Here is a 26535-nt window from a genome sequence, read left to right as displayed (position 1 = left end):
TAATAAAACTTTAATCAAATTATACTGAATTTTAAAGAGCCAAATGCTTTTTAGAAATCGTTTAATCACGTTGTTTCCATTACCAAAGTATGATTTCCCCCGGGCCTTTGTGGTTCTTCATTATCTGCTGGTCACTGTATCCATGCAAATCCTTCATAAATTCGCAGCAAATTCACTTTGTGTCCTCTGCAGGGTAAGCATTCTCTCACTACAGGTGACATCGCTCTGCGCCCTGTCAAAATCAGGATCAGGATTGGGATCAGGCGGACGGGACAGGAGCAGCAGGACAACGTCTGCAATGTTTCATTATTGGAATTGTCGTAAAAGTCGATAACAGAGCCTGGAGGCTGGGTGCCCAGTGGGTGAGTGCGTGGGTGACTGGTGACTGGTGGGTTGCGATTCAGGTCACAAGCAATTTAATGTCAATTTCGGTATTAAACGTGCTGGCTGCCAATTCACCTGCCGCTTCCGCCTGCCAACAGCCTCGCTGTCTCCCATATATTTCTTGCTTTCTGTCTGACTGTCACTCGCAAGCTGGACTTGGCCTGCTTTCACTGTTTGCAAAGGCTGCCACACGCACTCAGAGCCGCAAAAGAGGCCAGTGGGAAAGGCTCAACTAGGTTATATCCTGTTCACACTCCTTTACTGTTGAAAAAAATATATATTTCGAAGAAAAGAACATGGATTATTTTAGAAAAATATCTCTAAATTATAAGATATACTTACTAAAAGATTGTGTATGCTAAAACAGAGAATAGGTAATTGAAATGTAAGATTAAATATATACTTTAATTTAATAAAATTATATTTCTCAGGATTAAACGGTTTAATTTAAGAAAAAATAATAAGTATTATTTATAAAACATTGTCTAACCAAAATAGAAAGTAGATAAATACAATAATAATTTCAAAATAAATTGGATAGTGGATAGGTATGTTCTTAGCATAAGCCTAATTTAATAATAACAATTTAAAGTTTAAAATAACGAATTATCCCTGTCACATTCACCCTTACACATCATACTCCTAAACACATATTCACTGGGTATTACGACAACAGCTAAGTATGTAGGATCTTCTGCGAAGGTCCTTCAATAACTTTGGCGAACGAATGTTGACAGACCACTGGCATTCGATTAAATCTAATTAATTTCGCAGCACAACGCCACGATTTGCGAATTGGTTTGCCGTCTATTCGCATGTGCACTCTAACAGTATTCGGATTTGTTTGTTTGCCATTAATTGGTTGGCCAGCACAAAAATATTTCACATTATTTGCCAAAAGCGATGAACACTGTCAGCGATTATAATACTTAATTAAATAACATTTCGGTCGATGGCATTTTTGGTATATTAAATCCTTTATTTTATTACAGTTGGAAGATAGAGAACCAATTGAAATTGTGTATATAATAACATGATTCGCCAAATCATCAGTTTTTATTGGATTTGAAATATTAAATTGTTCATTAGTGATTTTAGAAAGAGTTTTATAAGGTGGTTTCTCTTAAGTAATGTTTACTATAAAGGATCCTCCGTGTTTAAAATTCCTTTTATAATTTATTTTACATTCTTTATAATAAGGACCTTAACTTTTTTAATGCAGATCAGCTTATTCTGTCAGCGCCAATGCATATCGTCCCACGCACACCACTTAACATGTTAACAAAATGGCGGCCACACTCGCTGACACACACGCACAACCACAGTGACACACACACAAAGTGCAATCTGCTGCCAACCGCAATATGAACCTTTTGCTTTTTCCCTGCTTTTGCTTTTGCTTCAAGTAATGGAAAAGCGAAAAGAAATCCTGCCCGCTGCGCTCAGAACTCGAACCGTCGACATCTGGCGATGTCGTTTCAAGTTGAAAATTTGCAAACAAGCCGAAAGACGCACAGAAATGATATTATATTAAGTTGGGGTCCTCGAGGTATGGGATAAATTAAATGTCGAAAATGCTCTTTTAACAGACAAATGGAACGGAAAAAGTTTCAATTTCATTGAACATCTAAATTAGATGTCCACCTTTTTCTGCATTTTGCCAATAAAAGGTAATCATAAATTAATTTCTATAAACTTTTCTTGCTTCCACACAATATTTCTTCTTTTTTCCCCATAATAAGTTTTCCACATTGTGGATGCAGCATCCATTTTCATGTTCCCTACAGTGAGCGGCAACCTTTGCGCGAAAGTAATTTTACCCCGGGACAAGGTCAGTGAGGGAAATCGCACAACTTTTTTGCAGGGCAGGACATAAAAAAGTGAAATTTAAGCCACACACGCAGGGCACAAGACAGACGACAGTTTTGCGCCAAGGCCAAAGGACTCGGGATTCGAGTGTGTGAGTGTGTGTGCCACATGCAGCCACACTGACACCCCCACTTACACACCCACCCACCCACACCCACACACTGTGTTAAGTCAGCTGCCGCCATTTTGTAGCCATTTTATCATGGCCAACAAAAGCGGCTTACAACCTCCCGTTGTCTCCTCTTATTTTCATTATTTTCTGCTTTATTTCGTCTTGAAGTTGATGAATTTTACTCACGCTCAACGACCGCCTACAAAGTTATTTCAGCGCCTAATTTTGAGGGGGGGTTTGAGAAGACTCGACAACTCGAAAAGCCGAGAATACGTCACTTGATTAGCCGCACGGCAATTAGGCAAATTGCCAGGCTGCATTTTAAACTCCCACATGCTTATCGACTTTGCCTTTTGATTAGGCCCTTCCCTCGAAAAGGTGGCAACAGGAAGGGCTCTCAGGCGTAATTACATTAACAATTCCGAAAACATGCCCCCAAAAAAGCCCGAGTCGTCGGCCAATGTCACTCACTGCTGGGCATTCAATGTGGCACGAAACGTATCCATTATTCAGGACGTGGTGCAAACAACTCGACCGACAAGCCAACATCGTCCTCCTGCGTGTAAGACGCAGTGCCTCCTAGAGTCCTGAAAGCAATAGGGGGCATGCACCACATACCACCCACCACCCAGCACCACCCACACATTCCATGGCATACGCACAGCATATTTGGCTTGTGAACTTGCCTACTAACCTTGTGTGCATGTGCCATGCAATTGGCCCCAGGATAACCCAGCCATAATAACAACAACGGCAACATCGTCAACAACTACAACTGCAACAACAACTGCAAGGATGTGCAAACATGGCGAGGTCCTTTCGACTGCAATGGCATCGGTGGAATTGGTGTGGTGGTGGCCAGTGGAGTTGGCCTGTAATTAAAGTTCCCCCAGTTGCCATTCCCGATAGCCGAATGGCGACAGGTACAGTCGCGACAAAAGCAGTGAAGCTGAGATCATTAGCTAACCTTATTATTTAAATTTATGATTAAACTTGAAATATAAAATAAGTAAAAATTATATTAATAAAAAATAAATATGCCTAAGAAGCAAGATTAAAAAAACAATCAATGTAGAACAGAAGTTATCGATCTTAAAATAACTCTTTTTTAAAGAATTTAAACACTGAACTTTTGATAGATCATTCTTATTCTTATTCTTATGTTATTAATATCTTATCCCCTGTTTACCTTCATTATATGCTTTCTTTAAAACACCCTAATTATCCCGAAAGAAATTTAAGACCAATTCTTGCTGAAAAACTAAGTTCTCGTTGCCATGGAAATCGCGAGCTAGCCTTCTCCAATAGAATACCCTTTTTGACGTCAATTTCACATCTCATCCCAACGTGAAATGCAATTGCATTTTCGGTTCCCTTTGACAAAGAACACAAACCCAAGAGGCAGGCGAAAAAAACCGAGAGCGAAAGATATTGTTCACCAAAGTTATCGTTGGCTGCGCATCGCTAACAAAGTACAGTGGCGGCGGCGTGACCAATGACAGCCATGTTTCCTGCATCAGGAGTTGCACAAAGTTGTCGCTCAGATGCATTCCAGCCCCATCCCCACACCCAAGCCCCAGCCACCATCTCCATCCACATCCCTTCGAGCCACACACAATTCTGGCCACGTTTCCTCGTTCTATTTCTTTTGCCCAACTGCCGAGGCTCATTGGCTTTTGAGTAACGCACGGTGAAAAAAATAATATATCTTAGGGGTTTAATATTTAAAACAATAAATTATAAATTAATGGTAGCAGGTATCTGTATCTTAAAGAATGTTATACAAAGAATGAATACAAAATAGATAAGAAAAATATCTTTTGGACTTTAAATTTATAATATTAAGATATAGTTCCTGTCATTCTGTAATATTAAAATGGAGGTATGTGGTGTATGTTTTTAAAACATATTTTTAATATAAATTATATATCTTATGGGTTTTACATAGGGAATCCCTTTTTAACTGTCATTTTGAGTTATAGAATTTATAATATATGGAAGGTAACTGTATCTTAAAGTATATTTAAAAGAAAACTAATATGTACTAAGGTTTCTACTTCGAAAATATAACACATTTGGAATTAAAACTTTGAGAAGTAGACATCTAATAAATTAGCTAATATTTTTAAGAGTGGAGTTCAACTTTATTTCACTTCGAACATTAAATAAAAAAGTGTAAAACACAATGCCAGCCGTTTTTCTCAGTGTGCGACTTTGTGTGCGGGGGTTTTTGTTTGGTGGCCGCCTGCGGCTGGCAAAACGACAAAATGTATGCTATGTTCCGGCTGAATTGCAGATTTTCATCCTCCGGCACCCAATCCTCTTTCACGCACACACACACACATCGCTTATTCCCTGCGCCTTTATGTGCAAAAAGGGGGAATCCCAACTCGCCGTAGATTTCACTTTGCTCGGAGCTGCGAGGGGAACACAGTGTTTTGCCATTTGGTCGCATATTGCTAATGGAAAGGAGCCTCAACCTCAGGCTCAGAGACCCATACACCTGTCCCATTCGCTGGGCTGTGGGATTATCCGAGCCATTTCCCGACATACTTTCGGGATCATATCTAAATTGAAAAAGTTATCGCTACCGTGTGTCAAATGTGTCGCTGTCGCCTTTTATTTACATTTTATTTTCATGGCAAACGTGAGTCGAGGGCCCCAAGCCATGGGATAATCGATTCAAATCGATGCGCCAGCTGAAATCCGCTCACAATACGCCGACATTTCGCCAACATTTCGCTGACAGCCGGCTGTCCGGCAGGCAATAAACAAAAATAATGTGCCCCGCTTCCAGGCGCGCTACATAAATTATAACATTAAAGACACCCCCGAAAGGCATAAAAATCTTATTTATTCACCGGAAATCGCTGCGTCGGACTTTGGTTTCCCCCCAGATAATTCCCAGCCATAAATCAGGGGGCTCAATTGCAGAGTTTGGGGCTGAAATTAAAACCTGTCTAAGCTAGACGGTCGATTATCTGAAGCAAAAAGCGACCAAAAACCAGCCATTAATGACTGTTCAATCTTAAACTTCGACCTCAGTCGGTCTCCGGACGTAGCTCATTACGTATTGACGCCCTCTCATGTGAAATAATTGCCGTAGTTGTGCATTAGCATTTAATAATTCATGGCTGGTTGTCCGTCTCCGTGTGGATGTGTGCCTGTGTTTGTGGGCCAACAAAAGTCAGAACTGTGTTGGCGTTGAGGCTATTAAGTCCAGGCAATCAGGCACAATGTGTAAACCCAATTGGCCTCTCGGTATGCCCCTGCATGTGATGTTCAATACGCCTATCATCGCCATGATAATCCAGATGAACCAATCGCATGCAGTTGATTGATAATCGTAGCCAGTTGATTTTCAATCTCCAGAACACAATGCAGATACACAAATTGAGTTTATTGCTATTTTGGATTAGAAAGTAGATAATATCAACATATCATCATTGAAAAATATTATTTAATATTTTTCTTAGATTTTATATTTGATTTATAATGCAATGATTACACAATGCAGATACACAAATTGAGTTTCTTGCAATTATGGATTTGAAAGTAGATAATATCTACTTATTTTTCATGATTGAAAAACATTACTAAATATTTTTATTAGTTTTTATATTATAAAATTATTTTATATCATTGGTTTTCCATTACCTTTTTTCCTTACCTTTTTATCATAACTATTCCATTTATCCAAATCATACATGTTTTAAAATTCCATTTTATTTTTCAGAATAAACTTTAATTTACAATATTCTTTATTAATTTGTTTTATTACTATCATAAATTTATTTATTCAACTTTTCACACATACCATTTAAAGTTAGCTAATATTTTGTTTTTTTTTTTTGTTTTTAAAAAGCATTAAAGCAATTTCTTTTCATGCTTAAATTAAAATACATTTCACAGGAACCAAATATTGCCAATACACATTAAAATGTTTGTTGTTGTGTAAAATTGGTAAATAAATTAAAATATATGAAAGCTTGTCTATACACTAAATAAATGAGAAGAATATTAGACTTACTACAAAATAAGATGATTTAATGTAGGTTTAATGCTTTTAAACTGATCACAGCAAATTGTTTTGAATACCCAAGCAAGAAAAACGGAGCAAAGTAAATATGCAGTTAAATTTTAAACATTCTAATTTTCATTTTGTTTTTTGCTTGTAAATTTTTTCTAAACATTTTAGTTTTAATTTTTAATTTCAGTTGACTTTTCTTTGTATTTACAGAGAGGTTTTGTTCAAATATTTTGCTAAAAAGTTATTCAACTTGGTGCTAAAAACTTTACTCTCAAGATAATAACTGTTTTTATTAATTCATTGGTAACAAAAAATATATGTATGTATATTATAGCTAGTCACGATAATTGTTAGGTCTATAAACAGTTTCAGTTTAGCTATTATCTCTATTTTTTCGAGTTCACAAAATGTTTCTTTTGGTACCAAAAACTTCAACGAAATGTCTTAACTTTTTACAATTGATTTCATGGACGTGAAAGGAAAGTTGGACTTCTGGCTCTGAATCCTGGCTCGTTCCTTCTGTGAGTTCTTCTGGGCTTGTGTGTGTGTGTGTGGGTGGGTGTGAGTGATGCTGTGTTTGTGTGGGTGGAAGGATATGCGCTCGTGTTTGTGTGGGTGCGACGCTAGTCGATGTCAAAACGTTGCGCCTAGAAAAGTTTGCGTTGTTATTAGTTTATGGGCGTGTCAGTGTGTGTGTGCTCGTGTGTGTGGGTGTGTGTTTAGTGTTGTTACATTTAAATTAATTTTTAAACTAGGCAACAAATTGAATTTGTTGAGTATTTTCATTTTCCCCCGTGCTGATGCCCTTCTTGTCTTTTCTATTTTCTTTTTGGTATTCTTCTTTTCTTACTGCTAAATAAAAGTTTCATATTCTTAGCATTTCTCACACTGAACTTTCACTTATTTAGTTGAGTTTATTGGGGCCTTGGTCCAAAAAGGAATTACTAGTAGGCGGTGCTTTATAGGTCTTCTCGGTCAGCCGGCCAGTTCTATCTGGATATGCATTTAAGTGGATCTTTGGCGGGCCTTAGACACATTCGGTGCCGGGTTCGTAGAGGGGATTGATGGACTAAAAAAAGAGAGGATTTTTTTTAGTATGAAATCGAATATTTGTGAATAAAAACAACTTAAGCAAATAAACATTTTTAAATCTAAAACGAAATTATATAAAGTATTTATGAGAAAGTTTAAAATTTTTAAATACAACTAAAGCAAATTAACATGTTAAATTATTAAATTATATATCTGTTCTCATTGATAAAGCCTCATAAAAGTTTTTAAATTTCAAAATGAAGCAATTAATAAAATCATATTACTTATTATAAAAAATTAAATTATAATCACTTCGTATGCAAAAAAGGCTTGCTCTTAGTTTGCTTTAAAATAAACATTTTGGTAAAAATATTTTGCCAAATAATAATCACCACTAAATAGCAATAAAAAAGAGATTTGCCCACAACACTTTACCAACGGCGATATTTAATTATAAACCTTAATGAAAACAGCCGACCGCTAAGCTTGTGGCCTGAATTTTCAGTAAACCGAATCGCTGCTTATATGCAAATTATGATGTTATTTATTGGTTGCCAGGCAAACAGAAAATCTCTCTTAATGCCATTTTGTTTAATTTTGCGTAATTATTGTTATGCATTGTTGTAGGCTTCCGCCTGGATTTGTCTTATTTTTTAACGTTTCAATTAATTAACCGCATTAATTAAAATTGTCCACGAAGCAGCTGTAAAAAGTGTCAGGGTGGGGCAAACAAAAAAAATAAATCAGCTAATTTAATTGAAATATTTTACTAAAATGTCCTGGCGAGTGAGAGCCGCTTTATGTTTTAGTTGGGCAGCTGTCGGTTGTGGAACATTTTGACGCTCCAATGACGCCATTTAATTGGCCTTTTAGTTAATTGGCCAATTGATATGCATATTTTGATTGCATTTGCAGCTCTGCAATTAGCGAGACCCACGGGCAGCGATTTCAAAGAGCACGCATTTCAAAGGGGGGGGGCAGCTCAAATCGATGGTAAATTAAATTAAATTAAAGTGCAATAAAATGATAATTAAATTGTGCACACGAGACAACAATTATGTAACATAATATGCCAATAATGTTCTAATAGGGATTCAATGACCACAACTTACCGTTTTTTTAATATCTAAATTGGCACCGTGATTTCGTTCGCTCGCGGCATTTAAATTGAAAATTGTTGGAGAAACGAACTCGGTTAAAACGGGGATTCAAAACTGGCTACGTTCACAACAATATCAGGACTTATACAACTAATCTTAGCCCTAGATAGGTACAACTATGATACGAGCACTTAGTCATCTATGTACAACATTAACTTAGCACCTAGCAGCCCCATAACACTAAAACACTCCCTAGAACCTGACATAACTAAAGTCGTTGGGATTCGTGGCCATGGGTGGGGCCGATCCGCTTACCTCCTCCTCCATGGCAGTGGCGTACATATGCGGCGTTACGTTCTTCTCCAGTCTGAAGTGATCCTCCGTGGTCTTGTGGTACACGGGATTCTCAAAGTTCATCGAGTTCACGGCCCGCGTGCAGCGTCGATATACGACAAATATTACCTGTTTTATAAATAATATTATTTATTTATTTATTTAATTAACTATCTATTTTTAGCAGAACTTACGCAAGCCGCTAAAGCTGTGCTGGTTAGACCGCATATCACAAATATAGCTATTTGGCCGTAATCCTTATCTGGTTTTTGGGCAGACTTATCGACCTTGTTAGATGTGTCTGTGGTATTTCCACCGGTTTTTGCTTCAACTGTTTAAGGAGATAATAAAAAAATTCACAAAATTAGAAAATAACAATGTAAATATTAACAACCAAACATACATCCAAGCATTATTGGTGAAGAATGAAATTATTACTATTATAATAAGAAATATTTATTTTATAAATGTAATTAAAAACCATAACCACCTATTAAAGATTCTTATAAAACCCCCTGTGGATTTTTCGTAAATTCCAATATCAAAGGCAGGCTCTGAACATTTTAATAATATATGCCTCCCCAAACTTCTCCCCGTTTTCCCATAATTTCATAATTCCTATGGCCAAATATAATTAAAATGTTGTCTTTCTGGGAGCTTGGCAATGGGCAAAAAAAAAGAGAAGAAGTAAACGCGACGACGACTACATCCCGTGGCGAATATTTCCGCTTTTGGGGCTTCCCTGGCTTGGCTTTTATTCGGCGCCTTTTGCTGTTGTCCTGGCAGGAAGTTGTAGGATTTTTCCGCTGTCATCATAATTCGTTTTCATATTTTTCCGTTTAGAATTTGTTCAACAGCAGAAAAAAGCGCACAAAGTTGAGGGCAGGAGGCGCGCGTTCGTCTGGCAAAGGATATGCGGCGCTTTTTGGCGGGTCCTCGAAATAAATCCCCCAAACCACCTACCCAACCCCCAAAAATATATACCCACTTGCTATTAATTTTTGCCCTACGAGTGTCCAAAAAAGGGAGGAGGAGTTTCTGGATCTGCTCGAGAGCATGTGGCAGGGAATTATCATTAAAAGTTGATAGCGGCAACAGATGTGCGGCATCGATTCTTTGGGAATTTTCGGCGTAGGCGCGTTAAGATGCTGTGAATTTATTTCGGCGGCATTAACAGACAGCCAAATGGCTGGGCAAACATCCGAAAAGTTGCACGTTGCTCTGGCATATTAATTGCACGATTTCCTTTTGGTTTAAGTGTGTGAATGTTTATCTTTTCGGAGGCAAAGGCGCTAGAAACAGCAGCTGTTGCTTTATAAGTTTGTTTTTTATTTTTTGTTCCAGCCTTGGGGCTGAGTTTAAATTTATTTTTGGGTGTAGACCCGTTTACTTGTTTAATAAATAAAAACTTAGGTTTTAACTACCTCTGATATTTAACTATAACTTTTGTTTTATCGAAAGTTGGAACATGAGCTTCTGAAATTTACTCAAGCGTTTTTATTCATTTTTATGCTAAATAACAGTTTTGACCCATTTTGAAAAGATTAATTTATTTCTCTGCCAAAAGTGCTTCACAAAATTTGCATTTGTCTATGTGGGGCACATCTCTACAGTCTGGTTTTGTGCTTGCCTATAAATGTCATATATTATTGCTCACTTCTAATCTATACAAAATGCAATTTCCGTGCTTCCAGCACACATTCACATTCGGATGTGAAAACATATAACAGAGAGTTATGCCTCATCGCCCATTTGTATAATCCTGCACATGTGCTCTCATATTTATTTCGAAACTCCAACTCAGGATAACGCATAGCAGGTGCTCAGGACCCCCTGGAATCCACCTAAAAAAAACCCCCTACGATCCCCGGCCAACGGAAGTGCCATAAAAAGTATGACAAAATGGCTGCCGTGCCACAATTTTCCCTCCCAAATGAAATAAAAACGCATAAAATATGTTCCGTCACCTGTTTTGGGGTTCCCAAAGAGAGAGGGGATGTAAACAGATTAGATAAACCGAGAAAAAAAAACAAGTTTCAAAGTTTTTTTTACGAGAAAGTCAAAAATGGTTTGGCATGAAAATAAAGAAAATGGCGGCTTTGCGGCCCCATGTTTCTGGTATTTTTGACCCCCATTGTAGCATTTCCTCACTTCGAAGGCAATATGCAGTAAAGTTAGAGGCGGACAATAACAATTGCCGGACTGACCGAAGTGCAGGCAAATGAAAGTCATAAAATGCTGCAAGGACCAGCAGCAGCAGCAGCTGTTCACCCAGTTTTTCCCGCATTTTCCCCACCATTTCCTCGCTTTTCCACGGGATTTCCCCCACTTTTGCCTCCCATTTTATGTGGCCAGCTATTAAAAACGCAGTCGTTACTTCGACGGCTCAAAGTTTATGGCTAGTGGGGTCTGTCCATCTGGATTTCGTACCGCCCTTTCGCCGCCCTCCCCTCTGTGTGTGTATGTCTCTCTGGGGTATTTGCGAAACTTTGCCTGCGCTTAATTAAGCAATTTGAAGTGGGCAAAGATGGCCATAGAAAAAGTGGCACAGACCGCTAATTGAAATTGCAGTTATGCTGGGCTGGACCATCTAATTGAAATAGTCCCTAACTAGTTTATAGTTATTTACTGACCCGCGACTTCTCACCCCCCCCCTTAGTTTGCTTAAGCCCTCGCTTCTTGGCCGCAAATGTGTTGGCCAAGTCCAGAGTCCTCAACCTTCGACCCCTCCCTCCGTTTGCCGGCCACTATGACTTCTTTAAATTGGCGTAATTAGGCGCAATTGTGTGGGCTTCTCGCTAAGCTTCTTCAGGAAACTTAATTTCACCCCGTAGGCATGACAACGTTTTAAAGCTCCCGGAAGTTTGCCCACTTTTCACTTCTAAGCCGGCAGGACAACCAAAGAGGATAACGACTGGCAATGGCCGAGATTTAGAAAGAAATCCTAGAGACTAGAGGCTTTATTTTACATCCTGTGTGGCTTGCTAATTTGCTTCTCAAATTGCGTATTTTAAAGAGTTTTTCTAGGATTCTAAGGCAGTGAAATGTTTGAACAATATTATAAGAAAAATATATCCACCACTTGTTAAAGTAATTTTATAATTTATAGTAAGCCAAGACAGCATGCTTGTCAAAAAAACAAAGCATTGTTCATCTCGTTAAAAATTCAAATGTCTTTATCATGCCCAAGGAACCGAAGAAAATACCCTTTATTGGCCTCATTTATTCCCCGAAAAAAGCCGGCACAAATTCGGTTGCCACAGCAAAAAAAGAAATATCTTTTTTCATGCCGCCTTAGCTTGTCGTTTTTAATACTCGAGGACTGTTCAATTTCACATTCCCATTGATCAAAGTGCGTCTGCTAAATGTGGGTTTATTAAAAATAATGATATGGCATTTAGACGAGACACACCCGAAAAATTCTAATTTAAATCAATGGCTTCAACAAAACGGCTGAAAACGGCACTGCATGCAACAGAAATGGAGATATGGAGAAATGGGCTTTGCGGTCCGACATGTTTTTAGGAATAAACCGCCGGCTAGATGGGCTGTAATTCACTTTTGCCACACGGCCAACGCAAATATTTCACCTCCCCCTCGAATGTCGACAGTTCGAGGAGGTGTTGACAGTGCCAATTTGCTGGGAGGATCACAATGTTGATGATGATGGCGATGATGATGATAGTACGGGGGCGATGACGAATTTCTGGTTAAACTATTTGCCATGCTCCATATCACTTCGCATGTGTGGGTGGCCCTTGCTTATGTACAATTTAATTTCATGGCGATTTGTTGACGACTGCCGCTGAAATATCCCTGCTTCTGCCTCTGCCCTTGCGGTTGTTAGTCGTTCATCATTCCGTTACGTTACGTTCCCATGCCATCCCATCCCATCCCATACCATACCATACCATACCATCCCATCCCATACCATACCATACCATACCAACCCATCCGAACCCATGTCCCTTTTGTCACAGAGCATTTCTCAAATTGCACGGACAATTCTGGGTTCGAAATTCCCGATACCAGGGCCCCAGAGTCCCGAACCCGGGATATATGCTCGTAAGTCGGCCGAGGGAATAGCGCTGGGAATAAGTGGGTGGTGGTCCTCTGTCCTGTTGCCATTAAACATGTCACCAATGCTTCCCTTTTGTGGTTTTTGCACTGTGTGTGAACCCGATATTTATGTTTTACGCTCCGCACTTTGCATGAGGATTTGGGCCAAAGTTCATGTGGATGATTGGGTGTGTGCATTTTGAGTGATTACGTCGATATCATTGATGTTGATTTATGATGATGACGATGGCTGTATCCGTAAATGTGTCTCGAGAAATTGTCACGAAAAATGTCAAATGAAATTAAAACGCCGGTAAAAACAGGTGAAAATGTTGTTTACAAGGACATAAACACACGTGAGACAGAGGAACTTAAATATAACCAACACCAGATCAGGTAATACAAAAAAAGAAAATCCAAGGTGATTTTCAATACTTTCTTATCGTTAGGGCTCGTAAATTTTTCTCTGAGAGTTGTGATATACTATGTATCTATACATAAATGTAGTTTTTAACTAAACGTAAAAATGAAAATTAATTACATTGACTTAAAACTTTTGATTTTTACTTTTAAAGGTATTTTACGAGCCCTACTTTAACCCTAGATAGCCACCACCATAAAGTTCGTAGAAAAGTGTCGCATACCCGGCGCTTCACTGTGCGCATCTTGAGGTAGTTTTGTGGTTGAGATGGACGACTGGTTGGTTGCCCGGTGGCTCGGTGCAGTGGGCTGCACACTTGGGATACGCGCTACAAACAAAGGGGAAATTTATAGATATAATGACGTTCGAAAAGGTGAAAATGCAATTCAGTGAAATGCACAGTGCAGGGGGCCACTTAAAAGGCCGCAACCGCAACAGGAAAGCCGTTCTGTACGACTATATATACATATACGTATTCACGTTTCGATTTTCAGTCCGTTGGTCAGGTGGACCGCAAAATGCAGCCATCGAGGCGGACGGTTCAAATGCAATTACGGAATCCCCCCGTTAAATGCCCAAAGAACACACCGTGGAATCTACTTACGATCTTCGACGCACATGAGGCCGTCGGGCATCAGTTTCAGGCCCGTCGGACAGGCGCAGGATATGCGAGGACTCCGCTCGTTAATCCTGGGAGCTGGCAGGCAGAGGTGCGAGCAGTGGCCATTCACCGTCTGGCAGTGGTTGACACCGTCGGGTTGGCGATAGGGGTGGTACACATGCACCACCATCGGATGTTCCAACTGAAATTAAAAGCCGTATGAATTAGCAGAGGTTGAAATGGCTTAAGCCTCAAATTAGGGCTGATTTCTCAATGTCGCGTTAAGGTTCTAGTTAGCTATCTGTCAGAGAAAGCTAACAAGCACTTAATTTATTCGTTTTTAGACAAATGGGACCTTACATAAAACATCATGTTATCTGTAACAGTAATTTAACTCAAAAACAAACGAGAACATGGCATTGAGAAATTCCTCTTGTTGTGAGAAAATGAACTTATTTTACTTTAATTATCTTTTAAATTCTTGAAACACTACATCAACAAGAATAGTTCGGATAAGAATGCAAATTCCTTATGTCATCTTGACTCAGTATTAATCAAAACTCGCTTTATTCCGAATAAAAAAATCCACATACCGTACAAGCAAACACTCAGATATAAATACTTTGAAGACCGCAAAACTGATATCAGAGCTTAGTCAGGGTCATGGAATTTGGAATAAAAAGTACTATCAGAATAAAGTGACAAAATACTTTTTACTAACCACATTAATTTCATAATTATATTATCATATATTATATTATATATATATCTTTTATTTAAAAATAACATTTCAACAATAAAAAGTAGACCTACCATATGCGCTGTGACAGGCTGCACTTCCTGCCCGTTGAACTTGTTGGCCTTGAAGACGGTCTGTTTGTCCCAGTCGGTCCAGTAGATGTAATCCTCGAAGGTGGTGATCGAGAAGGGGTGCTTCAGATATTCGCTGGAGTACAGCACCTGTCGCCTTTGCGAACCATCATAGTTGGCCGACGAGATGGAGTTCAACTTGCCATCCACCCAGTAGAGGCGTTTCTGGACCAGATCCAAGGTGATGCCATTGGGCCACTTGACATCGTAGCTAATGATGGCAGTGCGATGGGATCCATCCATTCCCGCTCTTTCAATGCGAGGAGAGGCACCCCAGTCAGACCAGTACATCCACCCATCAATGGGATCCAGGGCAATGGAACGTGGAATGTCCAGCGCGTCCTGCACCAGGACCTTGCCCATGCTGCCCTCGAAGTTGGTCAATTCGATGACGCACTTCTCGGTGTCTGTGTAATACACATGATTGTAGATCCAGTCCACAGCCAGGCCATCCGAGGTCACCGACGATTTGGTCAGCACCACAGTCTTTTCACTACCCTCATCGATGGGCGCCTTGTAGATGCTCTTCGTGGACACATCGCTCCAGAAGATCATCCCCGTGCGGAAGACAAAGTCCAGGGCAGTGGATGCCTTTGTACTATTCACTATGGACGTCATTTCCGGCCGATCGAGTGCTATCTTTCGGATGTCATGGCGTCTGGCCAGGAGCAGCGAGGCATGTCCTTCGCTGGCCTTGCACCTGGTGTGATTCTTCAGCAGCCGCATGTAGCCTGCCTCGCATTCGCACTTGAAGGCTCCAATCTCATTGACGCACACCTGGGAGCAAATCCCGGGCGTCTCGCACTCATCGATGTCCACACAGGTGCGCTGATCCTCGGCCAATTTGTAGCCATCGTGGCAGACGCAGCGGTGGCCCACAGCCAGATCCTCGCACTGGTGCATGCAATTGCCATTGTTGGAGTAGCACTCATTGATGCCACACTTGCCAGCGGGCTCATCCTCGCCATTCGGGCAGTCCTTCCTCCGGTCACAGACCTTCGAGAGGGGAATGCACTGTCCTCCTCCGCAATCGAATTCGCTGGTCGAGTTGCAGTCCCTTGGCGTCCTATTGATATGGCAGTTCTTCTCATCACTGCCATCCAAACAGTCTCTGTCACCATTGCAGGTCAGAAGGCCAGCGATGCAGCTGCGATCGTCGCACTGGAACTGATCGGGACGACAGGATATGCTGGGGCAATTCTCCGGCGACTCGTCCTCGCCACCGATACAATCTTTCTCGCCATCGCAAACCCAAGATGAGTGCAGGCAGGTAATCATATCCGAACACTGGAACTCGGATGTCAGGCATATGGAGTTGCTGGTTGTGCAGTTTTGCTAAAAGGAAGGTAAAGAAATATATATAAATAAAATATCTAAATTATGATACTACAAAAGAATCCATGCTTAAGGCTACGTTTTCGTCCTTAAACGGAACATTTTTTGAAAGATCAATCTGTGCGCGTGGCGGGGATAAAGGAAGTTAACTTTACTGCTGCTACAACAGTTTGCTTTTCTTGTTAAGTGCCAACCAAATATTCAGGCAGCTAAGCCCGGTTCACAAGCACACATACACACATACACACACACGCGCACACGCAAGTCCTTATGCACCAGCACGCGCACACACATGTACACGAAATACATATATAGTATAGGTCCCTGTGGGCATTGCCTGCATTTTTTGTGTTGCATACTTTTCAGAGATGCCAGAAAGCATTTTCCACATTTCATACGCTTAGTTCAAAGGGGTATCGGCGACTTGTCATTGATTATTTAGTCTATTTACACAAATTTAAAAGTATTCATTTTTAAAACTAATATTAGAGGTTAAGGGGTTTTAAATTTGGCATAGTTTTTTAAAATAAGTAATATATCAAACCTATTTCTGCTATGTGAACTAATGACATATGTTGAAATATAGGCCAGATTTAAATTTATAAGCTATCTACCAATAATAAGAACCAATATTTTGTCCAATATTTGTTCCATTCAAATATTTCTAAATATCTTTTTAAGAAATCTTAATAGAGCATTAAAGTTGCCATCTTTACTGATAGTTTTTCCCCCAGTTTTTATTGCTATTCGGTGGCATGCAATTTCGGGCACCACCCTACTGACAACAAAAGCCATGCGTCATACATATAAATGTTTATGGGAAACAGTTGCCGACATGGTCCTCGTCGTCGTTGCCAGTTTTGAATAATGCTCGCGTCTTGCATAATTTATGCTTCCTAGCTCGCTTCATATAAATACATATTTATATGCGAGGGCTGTTAAACAACTTACTGTGTGTGTGCGCAGAGTAATGTATGTGTGGTTTGATAATGTGCCCCTATCAATTTTCATTTCAGGTTCAAAGGTAGGGAAACGTTTTTCTGAGCATTTACAAAGAGTTTTGCCTTTGTTTTTATATTAAAATTAAAATAAATTACTTTTCCCATATATATTTTTAATAAATTTGAATTTTTCCTAACTAATATAATACGTTTGTGAACTCACCATCTCATCCTCTCCAGTGTTACAGTCGTTTTCCCCGTCACAGACCCATCCTCTGGAAATGCAGGTGCCACTGTGGCAAGTGAAGGAATTGGGGCCGCATTTCGGTCTGTCCCCGCAGTCCTTTTCATCCGATCCGTCGCCACAATCGTCGTCCTCGTCGCACTTGAAGCGATTCTGGATGCAACGTCCATTGCCACAGGTGAACTCATCCGAGCGACACGTTCTATCTGCACAAAGTTCATTCCAATGATTAGCTTGATTCTTCGTGGGATTGTTTGTGCGGGTGATTTTGATTAGGATGCATTTGTGGATGGGATGAGCAAGTGTTTAAACCACAAAAAACAAGGCAAAGGGGAAAAGCCATCACCATTACAATAAAAATTGCCAGCAAACAAACAAAGCGTATAGAAAGTGGGAGTGAAAGGCATGTGAATGTGACAACAACAGCAACAGGGCAAACACAGCAAACTTAAGTGTTTCCTCTTTGGCTGTGTGTGTGTGTGTGTTTTCGTAAATATTTGTGCTCTATTGCATACCAGTTTAAGCATGGCATTACACTAGACTCAGGGAAATGTGTGCTTGGCACAGTCGAGTGCAGGGAGTCATACACTATAGCATATACATATGGGGATAAATACGGATAAATAGCAACCAACACCAAATATAAGCAGAGAAAAATCAAGGATATATTCGGCTATTATGGCAACCACTACCGAGCAGGCTAAGAAACATTCAGGCTTACTGCACTGGGCCTCGTCGCTTCCATCGCGACAATCCTCGTTCTCATCACACATCCAGGACAAGGGAATGCACTCGCCCTCGCCCGACTTGCAGGCAAACTGCTCGGGCGTACAAGTTGTGCTCCCTAGAAAAGATTAGATTAAGAAGGGTTACGTTTTAAAAGCCAATGTGCTGAAATGTAGAAATATCTGTAGACCAAACTTCGGAAAGCCGATGTATTTGGATATATTTATAATTTTGTAAAACAGTATTCGTATTTAGGTTTCTTAAAATAATAATAATTTTGTTCCTTGATATATTAAAATATTTTTAAAAAGAGTTTATTATAATTTATGTTTGCTTTAAAGGTAATGAAAATAATATCACACAAAATATAGGAAGCTTATAGCCATAAAGGTCCCCAGAAAAACCCACTAACAGCCTGGCTAATGGGATTTTGCCTTGCTGAGATAGGAAACGCGCCTTAAAGTAGGCAACCGAGGGCTGTCCCGTAATTAAGTTTATAAGCAGCTGCCATATAAAGGGGGCGGGGCAGCAACCGCTCTCCAAGTGATAAACATAGTTGTCATGCCAACACACACACAGGCAAACTTATTCAGGCACAACCATTTGGGGGCTAAACAGTTGGCATTTTATCTAGGCTGTAATTAAGACATTATCAGCCAACACTCCATAAAGTTAAAACGCACACATGCGTATGCATTAAAGCAATTATCGCACGCACACACTAGCAGACAGACGCACACACGCGCAGACTGGAAGTTCCATTGAAGTTATCCTTGCCAAAGGAGCGGACATTAAACAAAGCTGACAACACTCCCACACAGGCACACATTAAAACGCTTGTGTTTAACCCTTAATGCGTATTAGTATGCCAGTTCTTCGTGCTTTCTTTTGCTTTCTTTTGCTTTCTTTCGTTTCCTCTCTTTCTCGCTCTCTCTTTCATTGCCTACCACAAGGTCCTTTGTTCCTTGCCGTGTTCATATGTGTGTGTTTTCGCTGATAAGATTATGTCTATGTGTGTGCTAGCAATAAAATCTTATGGTTGCTTCACATATTTGAATATGCTTTTTGGCGTTTTGTCTACCGCTTCCTCTCTCCCACACTTTCTTCTTTCCCCACTTTCCTGCTCCGCTTTCTCCTGTCTATTTGTTTACCGTTTACACGTGCACAGCGTAAGGCGGAAATTTCTGACATCGTTGCAAATAAATTAATTTATTATTATTCTCTCCTTGGCATTCGCCATTTTTGGCGGTTGTTTAGCATGTACAACGCGTCGTATGCGTGATATGCCTTTAATTGGAATTTACTGTGACCAGCTTACTGAATTTGTTCGTCGTTCGCCAGCTGAATATTTACTGAAATTGCCAGGATGCCTCCGAAAGCATTTCGAAAATGTAGTTAAATTTTGTTAATAAAGTGTTTTTAATAAATGTATAAGCTGGCGCTCCTGCTGTTTAGATATTGAGTATAATTTGATATTTATGTGACAAAACATCTCTTCTGTGAATGCTTTTTATAAGCATTTGTATTATTAATAAATTACGCTTTATATTAGCCAAACTCTCTGTGAATAAATGCATTCAATTTCAATTTAATTAAATTCAAATGAAATACTGAAATTGGTTTTAGAATGAAAACTATTATTTCCCTGTAATTACATATTTTTGCTTTCTCTGGACTTTTCTCATAATTAAATGGAAGCTCGAACATTAAAGTTATTTTCAGTTAAGCATCACTCTTGTAGAGTTGAAACTATTTCTCGATTATTTCGTTTTCGTTTCTTCCAAGCCTCTGATATATATTCAATTATCCAATATCATTTTGCCAACCATAATTTATGGCTTCATTAAATTCTGCATTGTTGGTGAGGAAAAACATTCAACTGGGGGAGCTTGCGTATATATGAAAACTTTCCATTTTTACCCATTCGTAGGTAACTACTTGGCTGAACTGAATGGACGTTTCATTTTCATTCTCGTCCATGGGGACTCAGCAGCTTCCTTCTCGGCTTCGGCTTTTGTGAGTCCTGGCAGAATCAATTTGCTGTCGTGGGGTCCCAGTCAATGGACCACCGTGGAGGGTCCTTGCACACACACATCCTGGCACACAACTTGGGCATTGTATTCAATAGCATTTTCTTGTTATCTGGCGCCAAACCCCATATACTTGCAATTTGATTTTAATTTTATTTAAAATGCTTTTTAGACCATGTACAAGTCATGTCCTGGTCAAGTGCAGCGGCCACGCCCCCCAGCACGCCTTCATCTCTCCTCCAGCACTCGAAAGCCAATGAAGCTTAATGCCTTTGTGGGGCAGTTTGCGTTTTGTTTATTGTTCACTACAGCCCCGTTTCGATCTTTTGTTCCAAGGCGAAACCAAGTTTCCCCCATAATGGTAAACAAAGATATGAAGAGTCCGAGCTGAGTGTTAAATGGAATTAAATAACGGGGCGGAGACCATAACGGGAAAGTATCAGTTTTAAAGGCAGTAATCCTTTGCAGTGAGCGGAACTTTTTGTGCCCCGAAAACCAAGTTGAATTAAGATTCACAGGGGTAACTGGATAACTCGGTGAAAGCAGAAATGTCAACAAGGTTTGACGACAATTTTAAAGCACATAAAAGTCATAAAAAGACAGCCATATCCATTCACATGGGCAGACGTGGCTTTATGCACATACAACATACAGCTAACGTCAATACAAAACCGCTAAAAGGTAAACAAAATCATCTGGCGATTCTATATAAACAATATTTATCTTTGGTGAATTTTTGACATTTTTAAACGGTTCGAAAAATATTTATTGACTGAAACATGATAAGGAAAATAAGTGACGGCTCGAAAAATATTTATTGACTGAAATATGAATAGAAAATAAGTAAGAAATATATATTAAATATTATAAATAAATATTTTTATATTTTTCACAATATTTTCTCAACATATAATTTTATTTGAGTTAAATAAGTCACTATTATTTCGAACACCACTGTAAGTCCCGGCATCCTGGTAGCCAGCCACTGAGCTACGAGTACCAGCGTATAAACCACAGGCTCAATTTGGCGCTGCGTTCGCTTTTTGATTACCGGTTTTTATTTTCATCAAGGATAACATCATAAAAATCGCATCATTTTTTCAATTACAGCGTTGAAATTCCGCCGACATAAAAACATTTTCGCTACTTTCCTTCTACAGGCACTCTCCTGTATATAAGTAGTGTATATATAGTGGGGAAATTGTGTGTCACAGACAATAAACCACTAAGCAAGTTACTGGGCAAGAATATAAAATGGGAGGACTGAAGTGAAAAGCGGAAACTACGCCGAAAATGAAAAGAAGGGAGCCTGAAAGCCTAATGCATAAATACAAATTAGTTCCGCCGATGGTCACGTCGCGATTTTGTCCGCAAGAAGTGACATTAATTTATGGCCTGGTCAGTCTTCGTCCCAGGAAAGTCATAAAGTCCTCTTGAGGGGCATGGGGCATGCATTTAAATTTCGATTAAGTGACTCCGCTTTTTTGGCTCGTTTTAGTGATGGACAAATCCTCCAGTTAGTATGCAAATGTGAGTGGGAATAATTCATTCTTTTTGCTTACAGGCACATTCCAATTCGTCGGATCCGTCGCGACAGTCCTCGTCGCCATCACAGATGAAATCCCTGTGTACACATTGCTCACCATTTTTACACAGGAACCTTGAGGCGGAGCACTGACCTCCTGAACACATTATCATTTTTTAAAATATTTAAGTTAGGAACAAAATACCTATATATTAAATTCGACTTGGGCTCTAAGCAGAATTGAAATGAACCAATATTTAAGTTCAATTTATTTAGATTTTGAAATTGATATCCCTTTTTCTGTCAAAAATTAAAATTTTAAATAGATTTGATTTCAGTTTCATTGTGTTTGCGTTTCTAATTTTAAAATAAAACCAAAATCAAATAATATGACTTTAAAAGTTATAGATTTTTGATCTGAGATCTCGAATAAATCGAAAAACTTAACAGGTTCAGCTTTTGGGTTGTGGTAAATCCACATAGATTTAAAATGATTTCCTACAAAACCATTTCAAACCGATTTGCAATTACTTTTCAATTACTTTTTCAATCGCATATAGCCGATATCTACTGCTTATATCAATAATAATGGCTAACACTTACGGCACTGGGATATCGATTCGTCGCTTCCATCGGCGCAGTCGTTTTCCCGATCGCAGACCCATCTTTGCGGAATGCATTTTCCGGTGCCGCAGCGGAATTGGTCCTGGCTGCAAGTCGATTCTGCAAGGGTAAATGTTTGAAATCAATTTTACATAACTGCTGGAGATAATGGCTTCGATAGAATATTCCCATTCCCATAAATATATATATGCACATTTATGCACAGCATGGCTTTCAAACTTTTAATGCTCGAATTGTTAAGTGTGTCAAAAAAAAAAAATGTGATTTTTATGTTCCTGCGGCTTCCGCTTCAGCTTTTGTTTCATGTTTTAGTGCAAATAGTTTTTCTGTCATTTTCCGCTTATTTTATTTTATGACTTTGCTCGTCAACAATGGACCAGAAAGTGTCCTTAAAGGGCTAACAAATATGTAGAATATTTAATAGAAGGAAAACAATTTGTTTGGCCGACTGAGTGATGGCAATGCAATTAAAGGATAAAAGGAATTCCTGATGAAGTTAGGTTCGGCTGGTTTAACAATTGACAGCAGAATGTTGTGTTGGCTGATGTTGAGAAAATCTATTTATTGATTGGCAGCCACAAAGTGACAATATTGAAAGGTAGTGGGGAATAGCACTTAAAAGATTCAAGTTATTTAAATGGCAAATTAACGGTGGTGACAAGAAAGAAAACCATTTTATATCATTAAAAAAATGTAATCTTTAAGGTTAAATTAAATAATAATGGCAAACATATTGATATACTTTATTTTATTTTAAAAATCGTTTTATTAAAACGTTTTCCCAGTAACTTAATATTAAGATCCCTGACATTTTTACATTTCTTTAGCTATAAATACATTTTCCCCAAAGAGTTTCCTAAACGTTGCACCTTTTGTGAGCTCTCCCACAAGAGTGCAGACAATTTGGCGCTTAATTCAAACGAATTCCTTTGAATGACATCTGCATTCGGTTAGGGATGACTTTAAGGGGATCCTTGGCTGCTCCGTCGGGTAAAGTTTCTCGACCCACCGGGCCGGGAGTCGTTGGCCATAAACTTAAGCGCAACTTTTGTGGCACTACCAAACTCCGTTAACCCCAAGCCCCAAGCCCCAAACTCTAAACCCCAAAACCCAAAAGCGGGACCCAAAGTGGAAGCCAAAACCCGGGGGACTCAGACATACAGTCGCCGCAGTGCGAAAAATGCGCATCACGTTCTGCGTTTTGCGTTCGGAGACCCGGGAAGTCGGAAAATGGTAAAATGTTCGCCGGAATGGTGAAAACGTTGTGGGGCGTATTTACCTAGACAGCGGCAGTTAGCGCCCCAAAAGTGGAACATTAAAAAGGGGGATTAGTTTTCCGCGGTCTGGTGTGGGTTATCTTCTGCTTTAGGTTTGATTTAGTCTGTGCTTAATGAGCAAAAACCATCAACGAGGTTCAAACGAAATGAGCTAAGTACGAGTATTTGTAATCAAATTTTGGTTTACTTGTACTAAAATTCTTGGTAGGTAGTTTAAGCTTAAATAGCCGTGCATATATATAAATGATTTATTTATTGAACCATAAATAGTCTGTCATTGCCAGAAAATTACACACAAAATTAAGGACATTATACTTAGCTAACGCACAAACAGACATTCTTCACAAGCAATTTGTTTTCCTTTATTGCACAGAAAGAAAAGCTAAGTTAAAAAAAAAAAAGAAAAAATATATATAAAGAGAAAAATAAACAAATTGATTTGGTTTGCTAGGGATGTAAATATGGAAATCCAACTAGTCAGAGACATAAATCGAAATATATCTGGTAGTAAATCGAATTTGTATGCCACTGACATGCACTGAATGGCCTTTTTTTGGCTAGAAATACCATTTATACTCCCAAAATGTTGATATTTGGTAAACAGTTAGCTGTAGTTTATATATATCTAAAATAAATATATGCATTTTTTGTTCCTGTGCCTAAAAGCACTTTTCGCAGCTGCTTTGCTTTGCTTTGCCACTTGCCACTTGCCACCCAGATGCAAACTTCATTATTTACAGTCTGCCGCGTCGCGACAACGTGGTGCAAAAGGTATGGGTTTTCGGATGGGTTGGAGGTTGGTTTACGAGTGGGCGGAAAATGTGGGGGTGTTCCTGCCAGACAGGCTGTTAATTCCCGTTGGCACAGGGGTGGGCGGAAAAAAACCCCCACCCACAACCCACTGCAGATTATGCAATTCATTTAAAGTGCTTTTCCCGCCGCGAGGGGAGAAAATCAGATGACACCTCGTGCGATAATGAATGTCACACCTGGTGGCAAATGTTTATTAAACTGCAGTGCAACACTTTGATTTCAGGGCACGCGGGGGCAATCACAAATTGAGGTTCCCAACTGGCGACAGCAACAAAAGTCAGACAAAGTCAGCCGACTTAGGCCAAAGCAAATACATCGAAAACTTTTCATACAGAGACACCGAGAACTAACCTCTCGACAAAGTTTTTGTAACAATGCAGGTCCTTCTTCCTTTTCCTCTTCTCCAGGACATCATCGGTCCCCAAGCTCATTTACAGGCCGAAAGCTTAGTGATAGAAAAAGTTGCCTTGTACTCGGGAAGTGTCCAAGGGAAATGGGGGAAAAGTTTCTGCGGTCATTCATCGATTTGGCGCATTAAAAGTTTTCTGATATTTGCCGTTTTCCAATATCCTTTCTCTACTTTCTTCTTTTTGTGTAAATTCCTCTTATTTTGTAAAATTAATGCAAGGATTAAGTCTGCCTAAGTCGTGACAACTTAAATATTTTTCAAATTTAATATTCACTTTCGAACAAAACAAAAAGGATGTAACATGAAATACTTTTATTGATTTCTGGGTTGGTTTTTTGGGAACGGGAAGATGTTCTAATGAAGTTTGTCTGTCTGGCAGAGCATAAATTGAATTGTCCGATTCATTTAAACGGCGGAAGGAGAGCAAAAAAATAAAAAAGGAAGAAGGAAAGTGAATTTAACTTTTGCCCCTTCCAGCTCCACCTGACCCTCATCTTTTAGAATCCCCCCTCTACGCCTGTCTCGTCTCAATAAATAAATGAAAAATTTGTGCCACAGTTAGGGGGATTTTTCTTTTTCACTGTTTACAATTGTTTTCCCCGCCGGTTTTTTATTTATTTATTTTTCTGCCTTTGTTTAGAGAAGTATCTGCTTCCGTACACAGCGGGTTGTGTCGTAAAAAAAGGCTCGCCGCTTGTTGTTTATGGCACCTTTTTCCACTTTATTGAAGTTGTACTCCGCCTCAAGTATTTCAATAAAAAAAAGAGCAGGCAAATGGGGAAGCCAAGGGTTTGTTTTTTTTTTTGCCTGTGGTACATGATACAATGTCGGGCATCATAAATCATTCCCGGAAAAAAAACAAAACCCTAATGAGGCAAAGTTTTATGTTTCATGTAGGCTGAACCAGCCACTGTTGCCGAAAATTGGGCAGTGCAACAAATGGCATAGCAATCGCACTTTAAATGTTTGCCAATTTATATGTTAAATAAACTTGTTTCGCGAAAGCGACGCAAACAAATTGATTTTGCGGATTGGAAGAAGGAGGAGAACTGGTGCCGTGAAAAATACGAAAAGTAATTCCCATTTCAGTGGATTCCTGGCCAACTTAGGATCGAGGCAATTCGATGGATTGCTGCGCTTAAAAATGTGCGGAATACATAATTTATGGCTGTCGGGAAAGGACACGGATTGGGGAGGACAACCAACAAGGCCAAGGACTAAGGACCGAGGACCCAGGATGTGTGCGACTAAAGTTATCTTAGGCCCGCAGTTGGCGCACATATAAATACGTATGTATATATAGAGAGGATTCAGTTCCTCCTTCGTCACATTTTCCTTTTTAGATTTTTCACAAGCTTCTCTCGCCAGGCTTATCAGCTGTCTGCCTTTTCCAAATGTGCTGCATGAATATTTATGCCCTCGATATCGAGCACTAGCATACCACCCATGACCAGTACGTATGGCATCCGCACACCACATGGTGTTTACGAAAAAAAAAACTGCTTAAAAGTCTGCAGGCGTCTTCAATGTCCCATGTCCTTTTGTCTCCCCGCCTGTTTACGCGGCGTATGGGTAATGCGGTGTATATTGGCAACGCGGCGTATGAGCAACGCTATGGGGATAGGGCACTTGAAGCTCCATCTTAATGCCTTGGATCAGCCCTGTTGTTAATGGCCATTCCCCGTTTAGTTGCCTATAAGTTATTTATTTATTTACTCTGACTTCTAAGACATTCTTTTTTTTTTGTCGTCTCTGTGGAATTGGTATCGATTTTCGCCCACATCCCGTGGCCACGCCCAT

The 26535-nt window shown here is 39.6% G+C and overlaps 1 protein-coding gene across 13 annotated transcripts in view; it reads right to left on the bottom strand.

Annotated features, from left to right (window-relative positions):
• Window positions 1-7272: 7272 nt before the first annotated feature.
• The window catches only part of LOC119552880 (low-density lipoprotein receptor-like), a 34556-nt gene continuing 15293 nt past the window's right edge, over window positions 7273-26535 (bottom strand). For 5 of the 13 annotated variants that reach the window (XM_037862784.1, XM_037862793.1, XM_037862831.1 and 2 more), the window contains 9 exons: window positions 22216-22335; window positions 18053-18175; window positions 17311-17537; window positions 14755-16146; window positions 13945-14143; window positions 13564-13668; window positions 9055-9191; window positions 8843-8989; window positions 7273-7464 (listed from right to left, as the gene is read on the bottom strand). In XM_037862784.1, coding sequence (XP_037718712.1) covers window positions 7423-7464; window positions 8843-8989; window positions 9055-9191; window positions 13564-13668; window positions 13945-14143; window positions 14755-16146; window positions 17311-17537; window positions 18053-18175; window positions 22216-22335 — 2492 coding nt within the window. In that variant the 3' untranslated portion in view covers window positions 7273-7422. Of the gene's footprint in view, window positions 7465-8539; window positions 8990-9054; window positions 9192-13563; window positions 13669-13944; window positions 14144-14754; window positions 16147-17310; window positions 17538-18052; window positions 18176-21649; window positions 21770-22215; window positions 22336-26535 lie in introns of all 13 variants that reach the window. The other 8 variants (XM_037862802.1, XM_037862857.1, XR_005219740.1 and 5 more) reach the window with 5 other exon arrangements.

Source organism: Drosophila subpulchrella, chromosome 3R (assembly GCF_014743375.2).
Source record: "Drosophila subpulchrella strain 33 F10 #4 breed RU33 chromosome 3R, RU_Dsub_v1.1 Primary Assembly, whole genome shotgun sequence".
Classification (NCBI taxonomy): Eukaryota; Metazoa; Arthropoda; class Insecta; order Diptera; family Drosophilidae; genus Drosophila; species Drosophila subpulchrella.
The sequence above is the reverse complement of the archived record's forward strand: the minus strand, read 5'-3'. Positions and strand labels throughout refer to the sequence as shown.